Here is a 23,169-nt window from a genome sequence, read left to right as displayed (position 1 = left end):
TTGCTGGAGAAAGTGAACAACTTCTACTACAAGTTTTATTTCTCTTTTTTCACAGTTTTACCATTGGCATTTAGATTCAAATATTTCCTATTTATGAGAAACAACAAGTGATGCAGTAATCACTACAAAAAAGACATTGGGAGAGTCTGGATCTTGCAGGACTAACACACTCCTGGTAGCCAGGTGTGACTATGGCCAAGGACAGCCTATCAATAGCTCAAAGATAATTTGATTAAGTTGAACATGTAGGGCCTTAATAACTCTGATAAGCTGCAGGAACTACAAGTTGACTACTTCACTGTGGAAACAGAAAAGCAATTACCTTTTATTTCAGCAGTCCTTCTCCTACATTCAGGCTTTGAATCAATTTCACCTATCACAAGAACCTTTGAATTATCTTTAACACAAATACTTTCCTAGAACTGCCAGAACCTATCAAGGCTGGCATGCTTAGAACACCAAGAAACCCGATCTGGAGTTTTAATTGTTTCAATAATTACCAATTTATTTTTATATAAAAAAAAAAAAGGTAGCAATGTAGAATACAGCAATATTTTCTGGTTCCACACACGCAGGTTGTGAACATTCCAAGCAATGTGTACACATTTTGGAAGGAGACTAGACAAGAGAGTTGACCAAAATGTTACTGAACATGGGAAGATTTTTAAAAAAGGTTAAAAATTAGAAATCAATAGTGTCTTCTTAATATTGCTTTCATTACTGAAGACTGAAAAAACACTTGACTTTACAGATAGGATTAAAAAATGGGGCAGGGGAAAAGAAAAAAAGGCTGCTACAACACTGCCATACAGTAAAAAAAAAAAAAATCATACTTCAATATTTGCATACTTGATAGCAGCATTCTCCCACTGAACCATGTAAAACTACAGAAACAAAACATCAAAGCAAAAAAAAAAAAAGGCAGTTATCCATCAGTATTCAAAAACCTAGAATGAAGTCACTAAGTAGATGAACACTTACTGAGAATTAATCAATATCTACATTCTTAGCTATTTCCCATACTGCTCCAATAGAAACGCCAAGTTGAGGGTCAGCTTTGCGCATTTTATTTTTGGCCGATTTGAGTTTTTCCAGTTCATAGTTCACTGCATGCTTGGAATAGAGAGGGTCATTATAAATCCTTCTACACAACGAACTTTAAGTAGACAGCTGAAAATAAAATGTACTACTTGTAAACACACAAAAAATACAAGCTTTTTTTGTTTCAAGTGAGCACTGGTTCCAGATAGATTATCTTCGGTATCTACCTCTTTCACCTCTGTCTCTGTCCCGGTCACAAATCCTCTCTCTCTCCCTTTCCCGATCACGGCCTCTGTCACGTTCTCTGTCTCTTCTGTTATCTCTAGGACGGTCCCGTTCCCGCTCTCGGTCCCTCTCCCGAGGCCTGCTTCTCCGACCGCTGACAACTGCTTGTGTGCGGCGAAGAAAATCGTCTACTCTCATGTCGTAGTCATGCTGTGATGAAAGGACAGCTCTGTTTGTTTTCTTTCCCAGATTAAAACCCCCTCCCTTCCCTTATCCATAGGATTGGCCATTACTCTTGGGAAAGCCCAGTATTAAAAAAACCCAAAATCAAAAACACCAAAACAAACAAACAAAAACAGTCCAGCATCCATAAGTATGTTTCTTCTTCCATCTTCAGGGCAGCACGTCTGTGCTTCCACTGTCCAGAAGCTGGGGTTCAAGTGCCAGATACCACCAAGAGACCTGAAAGCTAAGTGGCCTTAAAAGCCATCTAATAGAAGTTATTTAACAATCTGCCCTGTGTTTTGATGTGCCTGTAAGAAGTTATAAAACACAAACTTTTCTGCTGATAAAGTAATTCGTTGTGCACGAGCACAAGCAATGTTACAGGCATGTCCTTATTCAAACTGGGCTTCAGCATGGAAAAAACAGAGCTAGAGAGCTGGAAGCCATTTTAAGCACATATCTCAGTTTAAGAGTATGTTCTGAGAATTTTACACTTCTACATCACCTGGGAGAGAGAGGCTTTTCAAGGATGCTCGAAGTCTCTAGTTAATCTAGATAACTGATCTTTCCAAGGGAAACTCATACAGGTCTTACAAATGCAGTTTATCAAAGTCAGCAAATCTCAGGTTAGGCTACATCTGTACCCCAAATTCCAACCATTCCTACTCTGACCTGCAGACTCCTGCTCCCCTCTGTCTCTGTGGACACTTACTACTCGTTTGTCTCTGTATCTTGCTTCATGTGGTACAGGATGATGTCCTGAGTACGGAGGGTGAGCTTGAGGTGGAGGTGCATGGTGCTGATAGTAAGGGTGGTGTGGTGGCTGCTCCATACCTGGATAGGGTGGCTACAAGAAAGTTACAGGAAGTTTGTTGAGTGTTTCAAAATAGAGGAATGCACACAAAGCTGAGTGCTGGGAATTAAAAGCAGAGGTTACTTTCATTCAGATGGAAAACGTGACATCTAAATATATCCGATCACAGCCTCCTAACTGAATGGCAAACTATTTTTCATTAAGTCGGCATGCTTTACTGCTTCTCTACCATTGCTTCTTCAGAAGTTTGGCCAACACCCTCCCCAAACCCCAAACATGTCTTCTTTCCGTATCTGCCTCAAAGTGTTACTGTACATAAAAATTCTGCTACTTAAATGTGTTGTTGTTTTTTTTAATCTGTGCATATGGAACGCGAATTTTATCCAAACCAGTGAGCTCTTACAGAACAAGTCTTTTCAGTGCCATTCCTTATGAATATATTCCTATTTTAATTGAACACTACTCTGCAAGACAAATTATTTGAGAAAAGGGCAGCAATTTTTTTTTTAAACAAGACACCTCTTGGCTATTCTCTTCCATTTCTTCCATCAGTAAGGCCTTTCTTTCCCGTATTACCGAAGCACTTTTGCTTGCATCGTTGTCACAAAGGAAGTAGGTGGAAGTGCTGGATTTTAGTATGACTACTTGGACAGCATGCAGAATGGGGGAGAGGGGGAGAAAAAAAAACCCAAAACCCCAACAAACAAACAAAAAAACCCAAGGGAGTTTCTGGAGGCTTAGCTGTGTTTGAGAAACCATTTTCCTTCCATTGTGACAACTTTGCTCACTTCCTTCAGTTACAACAAACCAGAGGTGTGTTTCAGCTGAGAAAAAATGAGAGACTATAGTAGCACCTCTATATCTGGCACTGCCTTTTGCTCATTCACAGTACACTCATTACAGTTATCCAAAACTCAGGACTCTCAGGGCCAGAATTACTAAATGTAACCAAAATAACTAGTTAGAATGACTATTCCTCCTGATACGATGGCAAAACCACAGCTGTACAAGTGAACTATCAGTTAATTTCCATGTATGTAGCTGTAGATACATGTACTTATACATATGCTCATCTGACTGGGAAAAAAGTGCATTTCAGTGGAGGCTGCAATACAGCAAGACTTATTTTGATTATGGTGTGCAGTACACTCTGCTACTTTCCTGCATGCTTCACTGCCATAGCCAAAAGCAAGCCACTGCGCAACACTAGAGCATGCCAGCCCATTCCATGAGCCTCTGCAGCAAGTCCACCTCTTTGATGTATTTGATGTTTGAGAGGAAGCCAATTACTATCAATATTCAGCAGAATACAAAATTTCAGCACGCTCTCTTGTGTAGCCCAAAGGAGGGCTCTGCTATTACCTCAGAGCTTTTAGTTTCTTCCAGGTTGAAACCAAACTAGATTCCTGCTGCCATACTGCTTACTAGAATGCTGGACTATTGCTGAGAGCTAAGTAAATTACAAAATAGTTGATGTAAAAAATTTCTCCCCTAAAAATTTTACAGTTACAGAAAAGATATATTTTAGGAAACGAGAAGAGTTGAGCATACATCAAATATGCTAGGCTCCTCGAGAGGGGAACAAAAAAAGAAAAAAGCCATATTCTACAGAGAAAAATGGAATTCAACAAGACACAAACCATTCCTTGCCATGGTGGTGGTGGTCCCATGTTGTGGAATTCCCTCACGTAATCATTGTAGGACTAAAATGAAAGACAGTAATATTAACACTTGTGATGAGCGTTCTTTGGAAGCGCTGAAAGCTGAATATACAAAGTTCCCCAAAAGTCTGCATGCACCAACTTACCCCATTTAAAAATACATCTCGCCGAACTCCTGAAAATCGTCTGTTGGGAATAAAAATTTGTAGAACTAAATCCAATTTATCCATACAGACAAGTTACCAGGGCATAAAATGAATAACATGAACACACCTTACCTGTCTACTTCGGGATATCTGGGATCCTTTATATACCCTGTTCAAACATCAAGCAGCATTAATTCAATTTACCATCTCATGATAACAGCCTTAAAAAAATACACTCATTAGAAATTGTCCTTTCATTTTGTGCCAGCTATGAAGTTGTGTCTACCTGCCATTACGCTTGCTTTCAGAATAACTCTCAAAAATTTACAACTTCTTGCAGACGGTACAGAAAAGCAGTATAATGTAGTAACCAAAAAACTATCAGATATACCCATAGGAACTTGCACATAGTACAAACAAATATGCAAGGGGTATCTGGCAAATAAGGACTTGAATTTTAGCCAAAGAAATTGGGAATGCCCACAAATTTGAAGAGTTCTGCCCCACCCCAGTCAGCACGTGTCTGTTACTACTCATTAACTGTGTATTCAGTAGGATGTGTTCATCGGGGCAACTCTTAAAGCTGATTTCCTAATAGGTTTTGGATACAATGTAAAAACAACCTAAAACCATCTGGAAAAGCCCCACAGGGCAAAGAATTGTTACAGCTGCAGTAAATCCCAGGAAGTAAACATTAAAGAGCTCAGTAAAATGGTGCAAACCACCAGGTGTGCTTATGCTAATAAAATAATGCTTCAGAGATTAATTATTTTAAAAAATTTTGTTCTGTACTCTAAACAATGGTCTTGGAAACCCAGGGAGCAGCAACAACACTCTTTTTGCATCAAAGATGACCGGCTTTGCAGTCAAGCTGGGCAGATAAAGGCAGATTCTTAAAAAAGGTTTCGAAATCTACTACTGAAGTAATGGAATACATATTTCTAATAGCAGTGAAGCAAGATTTGATAGATTAAAAGTGACATTTTCTTAATAATTGCTTTCTGAAGAAAAAAAAATCTACAGTATTACTAGTGTTGTTGTTGCATTACCACTGCAAACATTTCTTTCCGGAGTACAACAAAATTCCTTTCTCAAACTCATTATTAGACCCTCTTGTAAAATGCAGTGAAACTTCCCCCACCCTTTCTCATGTCAAGCTTCTAAAAAAAATTCTCTCTGAAAACATAAACCAAATATCTACTACCATCTCTAAACACAGGCTACTAGTCAGGCAGTCTCAGCTGACTTTCCCAGTTGGAAATTTCTGATAAACATTTGACATTGCACTGACAAGCAGGTCAGACCAATTCTTGTGCCAGACAGGCATTTCAACTACTCCTATTAACAGAGCACTTGAGTGGATCATTCAGAACAGCGAACACAATTCTGAGGCTCTTAGAAGGGCTCAGCCTAGATTAACTCAGCTCTCTCTCAAACCAGTGAAACAGTGTCACTGACATCTGTGAGAGGTGGGTTAAACCAGCAGGCAGTGCTTGGGACAAGTCACATTTTTATATCCCAGTCCTATCAATATTTTACTTTTGAATTAAATAAGGATACACTAAAAGAGAAAACACTTGTGAATTGGTGCACACAAATCTTCACAGTAAGATATTAACCTGGTCTTTGGTGAAACTCAGGGGGATAGTCAATCCTTGGTTTCTTTCTGCTGTTATGAATATCATAATCTTCTGGTCGACGCCTACACAAATTAGATATCAGAGATTAAACAAGGTTGCTTGGACCATTCGTCACAGCAGAATACCTCACAGGAATGGCTTGAGCTGCCCAGAATCTCAATTTACTCATTCTGAATTCCATTTGCTTCAAAACGTTCTACAGCTTTAAATTTGAACTCAAACAATCAGGAAGCACAGTCTGATTAAATACCCTCTACTGTTACTTTCTGGCTACTGGAGCTTTGGTAGTTAAGGAAGGAACTCTACCCAACTGTACCTTTGTACCAAACAAAGGGTAATAAATTTGTCTAAAACAAACTCAGACTTAGGCTTTAACATTACACTTTCCACATTACATTTTGAAACAACCTATTGGTTAACAAAATAATTTACAGAACTAAATACAGTGAAAATAGATGGCAAAATGTATCATTACAGTCAGAAGGCATGGACATTGCTGTATTCGCTAGCTATGGGGCAAAGAATTTTATAAAAGGTCTAATTCCATAACATTTATAAATAAAACTGTGCATACTTTGTGAAATTGCTTTTTTCACTGTAGCTTTTCTAGCTAGGTAGGCCAACGATATTATTTCTAACAACTTCTGTTCTAAGCAGCTTCCCAGCAATGCATAGTGCCTTTTACAAAAGTTTAAAAACACTTAAGCTTCCTAATAATTGAAGTTGGGGCTCCTTTCTATACAAATGGCTCTTTTATCAAAGAGACAATATTATCTTTAAGAACTTCCTCTCAGGGAGGAAGTTTGATTATAAAACAGTTACATTCCAGTTGCTGTTATGTTTAATAAAGAACTGAAACCTGGCTGCTAATTTTGCTCCATCAAGGTACATCAACATTAATGGGTGACTCCAGCATTAACAAAACAGTGTTTCTAAACACAAAGCAGCTACAAATCCATTCCCCTTCCCCCCACCCCAGCAATATAATTCCTTATATCAACACAATAAATTAACACTTTCTTAAATCACTTAATTACTGTGCAACTTGCTCTCTGAGTAACAAGCTCATGTAGCTTTTAGTTTTATAAAGAGTCATTTCTCCTCCCCCTTCCCAACCTCTGTCTTTAAAGCCCACCATACCCAGTTACTAAGCTTTTTAAAATGAAAGCAGATTCTTTACTATGAGTAAAAAGCCCAAAAACCAAAGCAGTTGCATCTACAGCAAAATCAGATCAAGGAAAATAAAAGCTGGTGTAAAGAATAAACATACCGCTTTCTTGTAGTTTTGAGAGTGCATTTACGACCGGTATAAAATATGATAGAAACAGTTCATATAGTAGTCCAACTACTGACTTTAAGCTGTAAGCCACATACATAAATGGAGGCCCTGGCAGGCTTGAGAAGGTGTGGTGGTGTTATATGTATAGTTTGCAGTCCATTGCAAAACCTTCACTTGTATATACTTTATTGCACTGGAAATCTCTTAGCTTAACTTCAAAAGCCATCTTGGTGTTCAGTCCTTTAAAGCCAAAAATAGGGGGGCGCTGCCAGGTTTCCTCCTACCTACTCGTTACAGTGTCCTTTTTTTAAGCTCAAGGAAATGGGGACTCTTGTTGGGTATCTGTACCTACCACAGGATGTTTCCACAAAGAGGAAACTTAACCAAAGGTTTCAGCCCAAACCATACATCAGTCTGTATGCAAAGTGGCTACACGGGGAAAAGGTGTTTGGCAGAAGGGCTAATATCAGTTCTTTGCAAAGACTTCTCCAATTCTGTAACAAGTTATACCCCCTTTTTTTCTGGAAAATGATGTTAAGTTCATAAAGCAGTGATCAATAACCATGTCGATCCTCTAAAAATACTTTAAGTCCACAGGTACTGCCAGCATCTGGAAAGGTTGTATATACAGACACAGCAACAGCCATTCTTTTTGGTTTGTTGCCGGGTCTCCAAGGGCCACTTGATCCCTTTTGGAAAGAACCTACTGTTTTCAGAAGCTCAGCAAGATGTGTGAATTCAGTGGTTACATGTTAGAGAATATTTGGCAATGGGGTTAACACATCACGGTGACACAATTTGAAACAGTCCCAATAATGCTCCTCTTGAATATCAAAATAACTTAAATATTTTATCCTCAAAATGAGGCGGCATCTTCTGCAAAATTCTAAGTGATCCTTATAAAAGTCCCATATTTGATAAGGCTTATCCAGAGACACACCTGAAAGAAAAGGCTTTTACAAGATATTAACACATTTTTGGCATATAAATATTTCCTTCTCTCCATCTAGCCTGCTTATAATCAAGCCAAGCTTACCCAAGGCTAGCATTACACGTTGCATTATCTCAATAAGTGATCTAGTCTAAACTAGACAGCACTTTAAGAGCTTTTTTTCTGCAAAAGCAAAGATCCCCATTTTCCTCTTGAAAAATGACAGACCGGGGAACCATGTGAAATCCTCAATGAAGCCACAAACTTGTCCATGCAGCTTGATTTGAGGATTTTCTCTCTTCTTTATCGCAGGGAAAGCTTTGACGAATCACATTCCTCCATCATGTTATTCTGATACACGTGCCTATTATCAGTCCAAAGAACGTTTCTAACCTTCCCACGTCCCGAACAGGGTCTCGACGGGATGGGCGTCCTCTTGATCGGGGTTGTGAGTGCATTCTTCTCTTGTGCCTCATTTTATGAATGACTTGATACAAGTCAATACTTTCATCAGGAGGGAAGAGAAGACAAAGTTGGGTTCCACATTCCGGCTCAATTTCCTAGAATTAGTTAGAAGTTCAGTAGTGGTTTATAAACTAAAGATATTAAACTCTCCCCAAACACATTGACAACATACATTTTAAAAAAAAGACACTTTGAAGAGATTTCAGTATCACTAGAGACAGAGCAAAATTCACTTACATTACCTTTCACTCTTTAGGCACTACTTAGAATTTTCATAAAATAGTCCAACACTTGGGGCAACCATATCTTCCCATGAGACATACAGGCCACATCATTGTTTTGCTACAAAATCAGAGGACTGTTTTTCATCACAAAGAAAATGATAATCTATTACAGAGAGAAAAGCAACACAGGTAGGAAAAAATATCCATCCCAGCTTCACATATAAAGCCATGGTCTGACGAAGTTGACCATTATCACTCAAAAGTGAGTTCTTCAGTGTATGATAGCCAGTGTATGATAGATCCATGAAAATACCAGCTCAACGCTTAATAGCAGTCTAAACAAGCAAATTGTGTGTTCAGGATTATTAGGAAAGGAACACAGAATGAGAAAGTTATTATTACCACACCGCAAGTCCATGCACCTTAAATACCAGGTGCAGTTCTGACCCCTTCATCTCAAAAAACAGGGGGACAGTAGAAATGGAAAAGCTTCAAAGCAGGGCACCAAGGATAACTGAACGAGCGCAACAATTCCTACATGCCGTGACTGAGCAGGTCAGGTCACTCCAGCCTAGAGTAAAAAGGGGAATATGTAGGGTCTGGGGGACAAGATGGATACAATGGGAGAGATCAACTTGTTGACTCCCTCTTCCAGTACAGGAACTCAGGGCCATCAAATGAAGCTAGCCAGAGCCAGGTGTAAATCAATCCAAAAGAGTGCTTCTTCAACCTCGTGACTAGCAGGCCTGCGGAACGCCTTCCCAAAGGATGTCGTAAATGCAAGAAGCTCAGTGTGCATGTCCTCAGAAGAGAAATCCATTCAGGGTTACACAAAACGTAAATGGATAAATGACAACCACTTCAGGAAATAACTCGAGTTGAAAAGCAGGGAGAGCAAGCATCAAACAATGCTTGACCAGTACCTAACAGTACAGCAGCCATTTTATGAAAAAAGATGAAACCCACGTCTGGATTGCAACTCTACAGTGAAGTGGACAAAACAATAAAAAAAATTTATTTCCTCGACCATTTAACAGAAACAAAGTTAACTGAAACCCCCCTTTTTTTTTTAAGTTCACCCTAAATTAAAAGCAAGACCAAAAATATTATTTTACTTGTGCTATCCAACAAAGCGAATGTGTCTATGGGCAAAATAATGCAGAGAGCCTACATTTTCCATACAGTATGGGGACTATCCAACTCCCATCTTGCCTTAAGAAAGCAGAACCTGTTGTTTCAGTCAAGGCTGAGTTACTTGATGACAGCAGCAACATACCTGCACTCTGGTATGTCTGTCAAGACAAAGAGCCACCCCACTCAAAATTTACTTAGCATATACTTTATAATGGTAGAATCTGTGCCCCAAGCAATACAGTATATTAAAAAAATGCAATGCGGAACACAGCTGGAAGCACCAGAACTTGTTCTTAAAAACTAATGCTATATAAGTTTGCACACCATACAATGCAAAGCATGTAACATTTCAAACCCAAAGTATCACACAGTTTTGTAGCATCAGACACTGCTTAGCACAAAGATGACAACAGAATTGGCACTATATTGTTTTCTGTTTCCTTCTTCTGCAACATTAGAACTAAGCTGAGTGCCTTTGTCACAGTACTCTTCTGCAAGTAACAACTGATCTAAAAAAGATTCCAAATCTTCTGTAAATACAAAGCTGAAAGCAAGGACTAGATGATGTGGGTTATAAAAAAAAATAGATTAACAAACCTGTCCATCACGTCCAATCTTTACTGGCTTATGTTCGTTCCAAGGATTGGTCAGGTGAGCAGACTTAGTGAACGGCAATTCACGCCTAAACATGCAAGAGGCATCAATTATAGTTTTGCCTCTTTTTCATTAAAAAAATTAAAATGCATACAGCAGGACATTACACATGAAATAATCCTGTTACCCTTTGCATTCTCAGGTCTCTGAACGAACATACTAGTACATATTAAGTATTAGTAACCAAAAATTTCACTTTGACTTATTCCAATATTAACTAGCATAGTCCACACTATGACAGGCTATGTTCTTAAAGAAATTCTTTTTGGTCTTTGTACAATATTGAGATCATGCCTGCTTATTATTTCACCATCTGAATATGCTGAACAGCCTCTCTGCAAGGTGGTAGCTTTGTTACCTACCGATATAAATCCCTGAGCATCTGACCTGACTTTGAAGCTAGAACTGCTTTGAGCTGGAGGCGGGAGTCAGTAACTTCCAGAGGACCTTTCCAACCTAGGTTCTTCTCTAATTCAAAGTCTCACCTTCCCTGTATTTAGTCTTTCTGGCAGACCAAAGTGCCTGTACAACCACGCAAAGTATCTCACAGGACTGATATAGCTCTTTTTTTAAAGAGGTTTCAAACCTTTTCTCTAAGACATACTCAGTTAAATGAATGAACATACTACGCACAACCTATACATTAAGCAAAATGTCTGTAGTATTTCATATCTTATTTCAGAGCAGTAGTATTTCCTTTGTTCAGTCAGATGCCAAGATGTCAGATGAAGAGAGATCTGTCCTTACAGGATTTTTTTTCCCTTTTATACAAAACTGTCTATTCAAGTGAGCTGCTGTTTTTACTCAAAGACCTTAGAATACAGTTTTCTGGTTTCAGTACAAGAGATCAGCGAAGGAACATAACCAGGTATTAAAAATCTCTAAACTAATTAATTGTTTACATTAAAAAACAAAATTTCTATAGTGCATGTCAGGTACAGACCTGAATCCCAAGCTTAGTAACATGGAGGCATGGATTTGGGAGATTGGAGGACAGATCTCTGGTTGAATCGAGTTTTCAAAAGGATGCTGCCAGCACTCAAGTGAGTAGTACACAGAAATGGTATTATAATGCCTTGTTACTAAAGTGCAACAAAAACAGACAATTATTTACCTGCAAATCCAGTCAATTTTAAAGACACCTCCCAGCATTTTTGCATTCATTCCTGCAGGCAGCACCCAGTGTATAGGTGATCCTCCATGATGGGACTCTGAAGACAGTCTTGCAAATCCTAGAGGATTTCACATGAATTGTAACGAAGACAGAACAGAAAAGCTACTGCACATAAAAGTCACTTTCACTTACCTTGATAATAGCTCACTTTCCCTTACCTTGGAATTTGCCACTCTCTCTTACAGAAAATATCAAAATAACACTCCTCGCTGATCGAAATGCAGCATTAAGCTTCTTTTCATTCACTGGAAGTGTCGACCATACTCCCTAAAACAAAAACAACCCCCACCCCACCACCAAAATATGAGAGTTCATCTCAAGTGGCTTAGCTAACAGAAATACATAGTGCAGATGAGGAAAACAAAAACCAGCTAGCGGAAAGAGAAAGGTATTGCTGTATTCAGTTGCTTCAGAAAATATTTTCAGCCTGCCCCATGATAAAACTTTTAACACATTGGCTTTTCAATCTTTTTTTGAGCACTGCAGATGTGTTTATACCATCTGTAAGGTTTCACTTGTAATTATGATAGATTCTAAAGGCAAATATTTTCTTATATTTTTAATGTACGTTTTAAGTGACTTTGGGAGTTCATACATTATATAATACACACAAATTATAAAAAAGCAGCATCATATATAGTGATAGGTGGGCAGGCAGACTTCAGTAACCTTCTTAGTATGACAGATATGAGGATGACAGCTTGCAGACTTTAAAACTTTTTTAGCGAAGGGCCAGAAATGTGGAAGACCCAGACCAACATTTTAAATTGGCAAGACAACTCAAACCAGTTTGTTCAGCTCCTACATCCCCACCCACCAATTCCTACCTTTTCCCTTTCACCAGCCATTGTGTAGCCATGCATAATAAAATCCAATTTGTTTTAAGGTATCAACTGAGCTGAGCTATAGAATACCAGTTTTGCTGTATTACATTTCAGCGAGATCAGCTCCCCAGACCCTTCTCTGGGCAAACTCAGAGGAGAAGCTTATGCTGATTTAATATGTTCAAACTTCAGCCTTAGAACATCATCTAGGATCTACCACAGAAAATGTTCCTCACCTTCCTTTTTTATTGAATATACATTCTCATGTCCTACTCTGTGCTCAGATTAGTGCTTGCCTGATACTGACAATTCCCTAGAGTCACTAGAGAACTGTTTGGGTTTTTTTAATCAGCCTTCAGTTAGCTTTACGCTGCATGTGAAGCCCTGCTGTGAACTAGAACAACTTATCACACCGGCACCACAAAAACCAGTTTCATGAAAGCGCAGTGACAAAGCACTAATACCTATACGCTGAGACACAAAGCATCCACTCCAACAACTTTTGGAACAAGGATACTGCTGCAGCCAAGTGTGGATAAGGCACAAAAAGGATATACTCCTCTAACGAGCTAAAGCAAACACCAGTCTGAATGGTGTTCGCTGCACAGATCAGACCCAAAGCTGGTGACAAGCATGTCCCGGAATGTTAATATTGATTTAATAGTTTTAATGATATTCTGTTTCAGAAAACCTTCATTGATAGAATCACCTATTCTGTGTGTAATATATAACAACAAATAACTATTTTCTCTACAAGCTGTTCCAAATAACACATGCTAATACAAAACCACCAGACTGGCCTAGTGCCATTCCTCAGCACCCAGAGTCCAGTGCACTGGAATCCCTCCCAAGGAACTCCTTTACACCAGCACTGCCAGGCATACATTTCTGCAATAAGGCTTCAAATCCCTGAATCAACTGGAAAAAAATACTTTTATAGCATTAGATGAAAGCCAAAACAACCTTCTGAATCTCCTCATAGTACAGCGATATGAACACAGGTGTTGATGAAAGGGAGAAAATACCATCACAGCATTCCCAATGGAGGTTGGCTTAGGATGTTATCAAACAGACTTTGAGGACCCTTTTTAACCCTACTCGTAGCAAGATAAATGACTGATGGTCTAGAAACTCTTCAGGGTTACAGTAGAAGCAGAATAACTACCCTTGAAGAATCAAGGAGCAGAGGCTTTCATCCTCGCCTCTACCAAGATCTGAGTGATAAATGAATGCATCAATGTATGTATGCTTTTCTAGAGTAAGGTGGGTGGTGCGTTTTAAAATAGACAAAGCGATGAGTTTGAAGAAAATTCAACATACCTTTGCTTTAGCAAGCGACACATTTTCATGGTTATTACTCTTGATGAGAAAGAATCTTGCATCTTGGAGAATGTATTTAAGTTTACTTGTTTGGTCTGAAAAAACAAAGTGTCAAATAAGCTGAACTGCAAATATTTACAGTTGTCAAAAGTGTTGCTTTGAGTGTAAATAGTTGTTTGTTTCCTCCAAAATATACTGTACCCCACCCAGTTCCTACCTATGTGTTATCACAGTCAACCACCCAACTTGAAACTTGAAGTGTAAGCTGCAGAGCACAAAATGCCAGGGAAAACCAAATCAAAACTAAAACTTAGATATTCAGGTGAAGAAAAAAATAAAATCAGCATGATTCAGTGATGTTCCGATATACAGGTCTTATTTCCTTGCTTAAGAATCTTTAGATAAATACTGGGTAACATTCGTATCAGCACGAGTCATCCAATAGAGAATGCTGAAATGTTCCTCTTTTCAGATGTAAGCACTTTATTTTTCACTTTGCCACCCCTGCAAGCAGCAAAGCAATTGAACTTTTTGCATATTGCTCTCAACACATGCAAAAGCAAGTCAAGATTCATTTGTTATGCTCAGAACAATTATGCACTCAAACTGATTTATATCGGAACATTACTACTTACAGATAATTCAATGAACAGAGACAATGGCTTGCTATGGGGCATGCATTAAAAATTCAAATTTAAATGATACCTTTTTGGACAGCACGAACGGAAGATGATAATTTCTCATGCTTCTTTTCTGAACCTGTGTTTAGCCAAAGTACATTTGTTCAGATTGAGCCTTAATAGAGATAATATACAATTTCTACAGCCTTGTCACATACAATTTTCATTCATGACAAATTACGCTTTCTGGCGCGCACCCACACACACAAAAAATACTATTCAATGTGCACGAGTGTTTTGTTTTGGTTTTTTTGGTTTTGTTTTTGGGTTGTTTAGTTTGAGTTTGTTTTTTTTAAAATAGTATTTGAGCAATTTCCTACTCAGAAAACTAGTCACTGAATCATCATCTTCCAAGTTTAAAAAAAAAAAAAAAGTGAAAATTCCACTTAAGCAACAGAATAGCATTAAAGTAACAAGAAAGCCTACTTCCACCCAAAGGTATCCACACACAACATGCCAGAAGTCAATACCAAATTATACAAAGCTACATACCCCATAAATCTCTACAGCCAGTTACATTTATTTTAGATTACACATTAGGATTTGATGCAAGTCAGGACGACAAGCAATAAAAGGAAAGGATACCTGCATATGATTCTGATGCAGAACTTCCACTTCTGTCAAAAACAATCGGAGAGATACCTCTAGCTCTCTTCCTCTCCTTCTTTTTCTCATCTAAAAAAAGCCCATATCAAATAAAAGCAATACTTTAAACATCGAGTGGTAGGCAAAATTGAGATAAAAAGTACTGAGACAGGAAAAAACATCTGAAATAGTAAGGTTAGCATTTGGCTTGCACATGAAGATTGTGGTTGCTGCCCCAAAACTATCACACACAGAAGAAGCAAAAGCTTTTCATTCACAGAAGGAAGACAAACACCACAAATCTAGTAATTCTGTGCAAAGTTCAGAGACAGAATTTTATCTCCTAAGTGTTTTAGTAAGGGTGGTTTTGCTCTTCTCTCCAGCCTTCAGTCAAATTTGCAACACAGCACAAACTGTGTTGTGATAGTTGTATGGGCTTATTTGCTCAGAGCTCAACAAAATGGCAAGAGGTATGAAAACAAAACACTGTGGCACACAGACAATTATCTCCACTCTTAAAAGTGTCACGTTATACTACAGAACTTTTTAGAACAGTTGTTGCAGCTTCACTTGTCTTTAGGTTAGACCTTTCTGTTCTCTAATTCCAAAGAGCAGAGCTGAGCCAAAAAAGGCATTATGTTAAGCAGGATGACCACCTATGGAGACTTCAGACAAGGAAGATACACAAGTGGAATCTTAAAGGGATTACAAGCCGCTTTCTTTAAAAAAAAAAAACAAAACAAAAACCAAAAACACACCAAAAAACCCCACAGCCAAAACCAAAGTTATTTACATCATTAACACTTCATGTGTGTAGGTTAGGATCAGTTTTAATACACAACTGCGAAGCACGTGTTCTAGTTTCCGCTTAAAACATTTCTCTAAATTTGCTCTAATAGCTAATCATTTAATCTTAGGTTTAGATTTCCTATGCTGAAGGCAGCCACTATTTAACATTCAACTATCTAGATGAATACAGAACAGCTCAATACCAACTTAAAATGGATCATATAGGAAACTAAGCCATTAGATACTTCAGGAAATACCAATTCTCATGTTTCAAAGCATTGTACAGCAAGGCCAAAGCGATCAAGGACACTATGAATCCTCAGCATGGTAACCCTGATATCTACGAGTTTTGGTGTAAGGAAATACCACTTCCAGTACATTTTTTCCTTACCTATAGCATTTAATAATTAACATCTTACTGACCTGGGCTACTAAGGCTTACTTTTGACATAGCTAGCATGTGGTTATTTTTAAAAGCAGCCAAACTTTCAATGGCAAGGTATTTCAGACAGGCATGCTATATGTTACCTACCTGATGCATCCGAACCAGTTCCAGATCTGACTGACCCATCTGTGAAAGAGGCAGATTCAGAATCAGAATCGCTGGCTTCACTTCTTGTGTCATAGTCGTTTCCTTCCTTCTGATCTCTCTCATCCTGTTCATACTCTTCTTCATCCTCCTCCCCATCTTCTTCCACCTCTTCGTCCTCTTCCCCTTCATCATCTTCCTCTTCTTCCATTCCTTCCTCGTCGTTCTCTGTATTGCCTTGTTCAGAGGAACCACTGCTGCCAGTCTCATGATCTGAACAATATTCCTCAGAGTTCACCTCTTCTTTAGAGGAATGGCTGGATCTGCTTGGCCTTCTATCCACATCATGCCTGATTCTCTGATGTTTAAAGAAAAAGTGAATCAGCAGTCATACAACATTGTCAGGATGCACACATAGTCCTAAGAGAATGTGCCTTATAAAGGTCTCATATAATTGCTTTATTTATAAGGCAGCAAGAATATTTAATACCTCTGAACCATCTGGCGTAGAAGACTTCGCCCTTCTGTCAATATCCCTCTTCCTCATACAAGTTTTTTCTGGTGGTCCTTTATAAGGCTCCCTGGAACTGCTTGACATGCGTGTCTTTCGATCACCGTCTGGGCGCTTGTTTCTATCAGACCTCTGATACTCCTCATTCTTGTATTCCGATACTGGCTTTCCTTTTGTACTCACTATTCTCTTGTTATTGCTAACTGATGAACTAGGAGGTTTTGGCATCATCTGCCTCGATGAATGCACAAGTTTTTGTCTCTTGCTTTCAGCATTTTCCATCCTCTCAGTTTTTCTTTTTGACCCTTAAATAGAAAGAGATATCAAGTTCAATGTTATTTTGCACATCAAACAAAAAAACCGTGCAGAGGTACCTGCTTTCTCTACTTTGGGTAATCCCCCTGCTGCAGTCATAGGTAGCATCTTCCAGCTGAGGCTTTGCAACAACACTCAAAACTGCTCATTAGGAACCGCTCATGATCTAAAACATTTATTTTACTTTACAAGAACAACCTTTAGGCTTTGGTAGGTATTTTCTAAATTTTATATATGAGAATTCTAAATTAAATGCTTATGGGACTGGCCTAAAGCCAAATTAAGAACTGAGTTGGAACCAGACTTTGGGACCCCCTTGCTCCATCTTCATTTCACTTCATTGAAGCAAACAGGACAGTCATTTTCTAACAGCAAATGAATTAACAACAAGCCAGACTTAGCAACTGCTTTTGAGACAACAGGAAACCTAGTTAACAATTTGCTTGGAAGGGCACATGAAAAATCAGATGGCCATGAAATAAAGTCTTCTGGAACCCCTTCACTCTTTGAATCAGGCTATAAGAGCTGCTACTTCAAAGACCTTTAACCCTAATAAGAAAGACAGTTTTTACTATTTACCTTCCTGGAGGACATCCACTACCAAAGTCACCTACCCTTTTTCTCACTTTTATCTTGCTCGCTGTCCGGGTTATACAACTCATCATCTTGGTCAGGAGCATCAGTCAAAATGTCATCCAGAACATTCAGTTCACCATCTGGGGGGCGGGGCGGGAAGGTAAAAACAAGTATCAAAAGTCTGGATATATAAACTACAGTAGAATTAGTATTTACAAACTTGAACATTTCCTTTAAGGTTACAGGTTTGCCACAAGGCAAAAATTAACGTCATCTTGATTTATTTCCATAATCTCAGTTGGAAGGATCAAGCAAAGCCAATAAAAGAATTAAAATATGTCATAGGATACATGTAGGCCTCTGAATAAGGTCTAAGTTGGCTCCTCATGTCACACAAGCTTTGCAGGAAAGCTGACCTACAAATGAAAGCTTAACAAAAAAGCCTGTACAAAATTTGAGAAAAAGGAGACTGGGAGATAGACTGACTGCCATAAGTGAAAAGGAGGGACTTCTCTCAAAAGCCTGAGGAACTTGCACCTTAAACTATCTCCACTCCTCCCCTGCTATTTTTTTGTTGTTGCTGTGTTCGGAGGGTGAATTTTGTGGTTCACTTAAAAAAGGGAAAAAAAATGCAACAGGGCAAGTTAACAACAAGAACGTAAGCTAGGTCACCCCACTGAAGAAGGGGATAGTAGTACTTATTTGCTGCATAATTAATTCTGACCTGCTCTGAAAAAAAACCACTACAACTAATTCACCTTGATCAAAAGGGCAAAAGTTTAAGAAAATTCAAGATAGAAGCAGCAAATGACCACAATTGGTCACACAACTTTTAAAATTTGTCACTGTTTCCAACTCTGTTTCACTTTGCCTGAAACCAAAGAGGATATACGGAGATTCTGGTAGAAGAGGGATTAATCAGCTTTAAGACAGCAGATCTATATTCCAAGCATTTTAAAACTAAGAGGGAACTAAGCCTAAGCATGCAAAAGGAAAAATAATAGAAAAGCTATTGATTTTGGAATCTCATTTTTTCTCCTAAACTCTGGAATTCTTAGCTCTTTCCACTTTACATTAGTATGATTGATTCTGTTTTCAGTGTTCAGGAAAAGAAAAGCAGAGCAACCTCCAAAGATTCAGCTAGTTGACATTATCTGTAGAAGAGGCACTGTACAACATTATAAAGCTTCAAGTAAGGACTCCTGTACTGGATGAAACTGGGGTAAGGCAGCAAAGGAAGTCCTCCAGAGGCAACGTGCCTATCTCAAAATCTTGAGCTGCGCCACAAGAGAAGTTTTACAGCTTGATATTAAAAAAGCCAACACAACCCACACCAGAAAAAAGTTAATAATTGTATCTCTACTATATACTCTTGAAACTTAAGTCAGCATGTGTTCTAGCTTTCCTGCTGGCATGTCTCCACATTTCCCGTGGTAAGGGAATGCAGAAGTGGTCCCTGAACTGCAGAATTGCTGTAGCTGATGCAAGGGAAGCAGCAGAGAAAAAGGTGGATCAAGCTTTTCCCTGGCAGTTTAGAGTTAGAGGACGTTTGAATGTAACTTGAAGCTGCATCGGTATTCTCTTTGGGAATAGCTCTTTATGTGTGTAGATACCTATATATGCACAGCAAATATATCTTGACAAGATACGTAAGTCAGATTCACAGCTCTGCAACTGCTAAACATGGGCTGCAATTTCCTGGCTTGCATTCTGCTTCCCCACAGAAGACTAGGCAAGTTCAGAGCACCAGATTTTTTCACTGGAGACTGATGAAAAAGAGGTGCACTAGGATTACAATATTAAACATATCACCCATCTCAGATCACACATGTTGAATCTTAGCTTTGTTTGCCTTTTGGGGAGGCAACAGGATACTTGAGCAAACTACATTTAACCTAGCTACTGCAGTAGCATTCAGAGGTGCTAAAAGACTCACATATCAGCTAGTTTGGAAATAAATGAGCAGATAATGAAAACTTAATGGAATAAGCAAGTCTGACACATACTTTTTGATAAATCTCTTCTGGGTTAGGTGGGCCTGATTTATAGCTGGAACCTTAAACTAATATGCAAAAGACAGGAGCAGGATGAGTTCCCCCCTCTTCTGTAGGCACATCTATCTGACTTATTTAAAAATAAATCTCCAGATTTGTTTAGCAGCTGGTTGATGCAAAGAAGGCAATCTGAACACACAGTTGCTGTCTCTTACTTGCATTGGGTATACTGCTGCTGCTCAGCTGACTTCCACAAGATGATTCCACTCACTGAACTGTCACTGTTAGTGTTCAACCTGATGAGCTAAATTACCTCAGACAGATCAAGATAAGCATCAGGAAAAGCACAAAAAAAAAGAAAAGAAAAATGCTAGAGGACAGATTTCTTATAGTTCATCATTGCTGAAGGGTCCAAATGAGTCCTTTTCATAACAGACACTCTCAACTGGGATCTGCAACTCATCTTTTGCTGAATCTAGGGTGCGTTAGATCCTTCCATGAACAAATTTAACTCACCTGAAACAGCAGGAAAGTAACCTGGGGAGGCCATTTTTCTTCTGGTGGCCATGAGCGTTAGATCTATTCAAGGAAGGGTCCAAGCAAAATCTGATTTGGCAAACAGAGGAGATAAGACCAGGCGATTTCAAAAGGGCATGTGAGATTTACTTCCACTTTTTTAAAGCAGTGAAACAGCATTTCTCTTCCAAAATGAGCATAAAAACAATGTTACTTTTACAGCAGAAATATGTTCAGTTACAAATAAATGTGCATTAACACCTGCTATTCAGTCAGAATCATCCCTCTCACAGGACAGAAAATGAAAAGCAAATTAAAATACAAAACATAAGAACATTTCTGTCTGCTATCATGACTTGACCACTACCAGTAATTTAAAAAAAAAGAACAAAACCCCCAAAGAATAAAAAAATTTAAGCCCATCTGGATAAGTGATTATATGAGTAGAAATTTATAGATGACAGCAGTAAATTTCGATTTGCTTACTATAGTAAACATTTTGATTTCACTGCTCATCCACAGTGGCAGCTCACATCTGTTTCAACACAGCAAATAATTTGACTGATCAGTTCCTCCAAAAAATCTAGTGGGAATCTTCTGTGTGGTTTAATTTCACAATAAATATTAGAGTCGGCAAACTTTCACCGCTCTGACAAAAGACATTTTGTGGATATCTATCATGCAAAAAACTTTACATGAAGTGTATTCCATAGAAATCCAAAACAACGTAAACCAAGCCACAATACCACAGTGATCCAATACCTTTATTATAACACTGCTAATATCTGCACTAGCCACCAAATAGCAATCTTCTATATCTGAACTTTGTTTTTACTTCTTAAATGGACCATTTTGTGAGGACTGACTCATATAAACTCACAGGCAGCATGTGGATCACTTCAGCTTCCGTGTATAGTGATGGGCAGTTATAACACAGTTGTGAATATCACCCTGGAAACGTTCAATTCCTTTAATTCGAATTTATTTACCCACAGTGCCCAGAACGCAGAAAACCGAACAAAACCCACCAAAATAACATTCCAACGTCAGCTTCTACTCGGTTAAGTAACTACGTCTCTCGACAGAAAATCCTGCAAAAAATACGCCTAGGGATCCAAGCAGAAATAAATGAAAAGCAGGTACTTTCTGCGAGAAGATAACCGGCAGTAACTCGCTGCCAATAACGTTAAACTTACGGCCCATGAACTTACTCCTACTGCCGCTGCTCAAGTCACCTTGCCCTGAGCCCGCCGCCTCCGCGGCTCCACATCAGGGCACGATGGCCCTCCAGCACCCCGGGGCGCCACAGGGAGCACTTCCCCACACCCCAAGCCTAAAGGCCAGGAAAATCGTCCTCGAAGAGGACCCGCCTCCCCTCAGCTCTCCTCAGAGGTCGGTCTCCCTCAGTGAAGGCCCGGCACCAGCAACCAAGCGGGCCCCGGGAAGACGGGATGACTCAGGCGGGGGCGAGCGCCCACCCGAGCCATCCCCACTCCCCAGGGCCCAGCCATCGCACCCACCCCGACCACCGGGTACCTTTTTCCTCCCGGCTATCAGCCGCCATCCCGCCGCCGCGACGCGTCGAGCGCCTAAGATGGAGGCTCCCCCTTCCTGCACGTAACGATTCCCTCTTCCCAGAATGCACCGCTTTGTTTACGCTCCGCGCGTCACAGGACGCCGCGGGCGAAGGGGGCCGGGGAGAGAACGGGACACGCATGCGCATTGAGAAGGGGCGGGGCGCGGATGCACCTATAAAGGTGTCCGCGCGGCGCTCTCGCGCGCATGCGTACTGCCGGGCCCCGGAGGAGAAGCCCGCCATTTTTGTCTGTTGGCGGTGTAACATAGCGGGTGTCCCGTGTTACCGCGCGGTGGGTTCATTTCAGAGCGCGACCCTGAGCCCTTTCCTCTCCTGGGGAGAAGAACTGTAGGGAAGAAAAGAGGTTTCTTCCCTTAAAGCGACGGAAGCTGAGGGGAAGCTCCCATCTCTCGGTGTTCCTGTGCTGTTGTGACAGCTATGTGAGGTGTTGGATGTCTTGCTGTGGGTCTTGAGTGGGGCAAAGTAACCACAGCCTTCCCCAGTGTTAGGTATTGCTGTTCCCTGGCCTTCCTTTTGCTTTTTTTTCCCCCCTCAACCAAAATTGTTTTTTCTTGGTCTTGGTGATGTTCAACTTGTTTTGTAATGTATCTATTCCAATATGAAATAAGTATGCTTCATCAATCCAAATCATTTTTTGAAAGAAATTTGGGATTGGGGAATGCTTCTTTCCTAACACAACCAAGGTGAAAATGTATCACTTCATCTTAGTTACCCTTTCAGGCAGCTTGTGAAGAGGCCTGGCCATTTGAGTGGCCTTCAGTAGTTTATTAGGGCTGTGTGTAACTTGCAATTATCAAATAAAAGCTTGTTTTGTCCATTATGGTATTTTAAATCCTATCAGCTGGTGTAGCACTGTAGCTGTTAAAAAAAGCTCTACCTGTTTTTTTTTTTATTTCTTTTTTATCTGGAGTAGATGAACAGCAAGGTGATTAATGCTGTCGACTGATAATTCTTGTTTTAAGGCTGCAGATATTAGTTACAGTAGCCAAATGGGTGCAGCCAGTCAAATCAATGCCTCAAATTCCTCCCTCCAGAACAACGCAGTTCTAGGATGCTTCACTTGTGATAGTCAGCGTGTTTGCCTGCACTTGCAGAGTGGACAGGTTAGTAAAAATGTCACCACAGTAGCTGTTGGTTAGCTTGAGGAAGCACCTTTCCTTTCCAGTGATGAAGACTGTGGTGTGCAAGAGACACTTTATAGGACTGGTTGGTGTTGTTCATCTTGCTTCAAAACTGCGAAGATAAAAGCATCCTCTGAGCAGTTGAAATATTTCTGCAGAGAGGTGGTAGAAGTTGGGATTCTGTGAAGAGGTGAAAATG

General features: G+C 39.6%; 1 protein-coding gene across 8 annotated transcripts; it reads right to left on the bottom strand.

Annotated features, from left to right (window-relative positions):
* Positions 1–478: 478 nt before the first annotated feature.
* YTHDC1 (YTH N6-methyladenosine RNA binding protein C1) lies at positions 479–21,923 on the bottom strand. Of its 8 annotated transcripts, none has more exons than XM_075090606.1 (19): positions 21,789–21,893; positions 21,281–21,358; positions 20,253–20,342; positions 17,781–17,882; positions 16,831–17,156; positions 16,344–16,698; positions 15,023–15,112; positions 14,463–14,516; positions 13,758–13,852; positions 11,772–11,880; positions 11,554–11,671; positions 10,383–10,467; positions 8,356–8,522; positions 5,732–5,814; positions 4,245–4,281; positions 4,113–4,152; positions 3,946–4,008; positions 2,204–2,338; positions 479–1,476 (listed from the first exon to the last, which is right to left on the bottom strand). In XM_075090606.1, the coding sequence occupies exons 3-19, from the start codon at positions 20,302–20,304 to the stop codon at positions 1,252–1,254; spliced, it is 2,136 nt and encodes a 711-aa protein (XP_074946707.1). In that variant the 5' UTR covers positions 20,305–20,342; positions 21,281–21,358; positions 21,789–21,893; the 3' UTR covers positions 479–1,251. The 8 variants fall into 8 exon arrangements, with proteins under 8 accessions (XP_074946707.1, XP_074946708.1, XP_074946706.1 ...); XM_075090607.1 differs by lacking the exon at positions 21,281–21,358 and adding an exon at positions 21,133–21,203 and having other exon boundaries at positions 21,789–21,844; XM_075090605.1 differs by lacking the exon at positions 21,281–21,358 and having other exon boundaries at positions 21,789–21,923.
* Positions 21,924–23,169: the final 1,246 nt, after the last annotated feature.

This window comes from Phalacrocorax aristotelis, chromosome 4 (genome assembly GCF_949628215.1).
Source record: "Phalacrocorax aristotelis chromosome 4, bGulAri2.1, whole genome shotgun sequence".
In the NCBI taxonomy this organism is placed as follows: Eukaryota; Metazoa; Chordata; class Aves; order Suliformes; family Phalacrocoracidae; genus Phalacrocorax; species Phalacrocorax aristotelis.
The sequence above is the reverse complement of the archived record's forward strand: the minus strand, read 5'-3'. Positions and strand labels throughout refer to the sequence as shown.

Coding starts and splice junctions, on each gene's coding strand:
- YTHDC1 (XM_075090605.1), bottom strand. CDS start 20,304: ATGGCCACCAGAAGAAAAATGGCCTCCCCAGGTTACTTTCCTGCTGTT. Junction 11,672..11,771: donor AGAGAGTGGCAAATTCCAAG/GTAAGGGAAAGT, acceptor GAAATCCTCTAG/GATTTGCAAGACTGTCTTCA. Junction 5,815..8,355: donor CCTGTTCGGGACGTGGGAAG/GTTAGAAACGTT, acceptor TAATTTGTGTAG/GCGTCGACCAGAAGATTATG.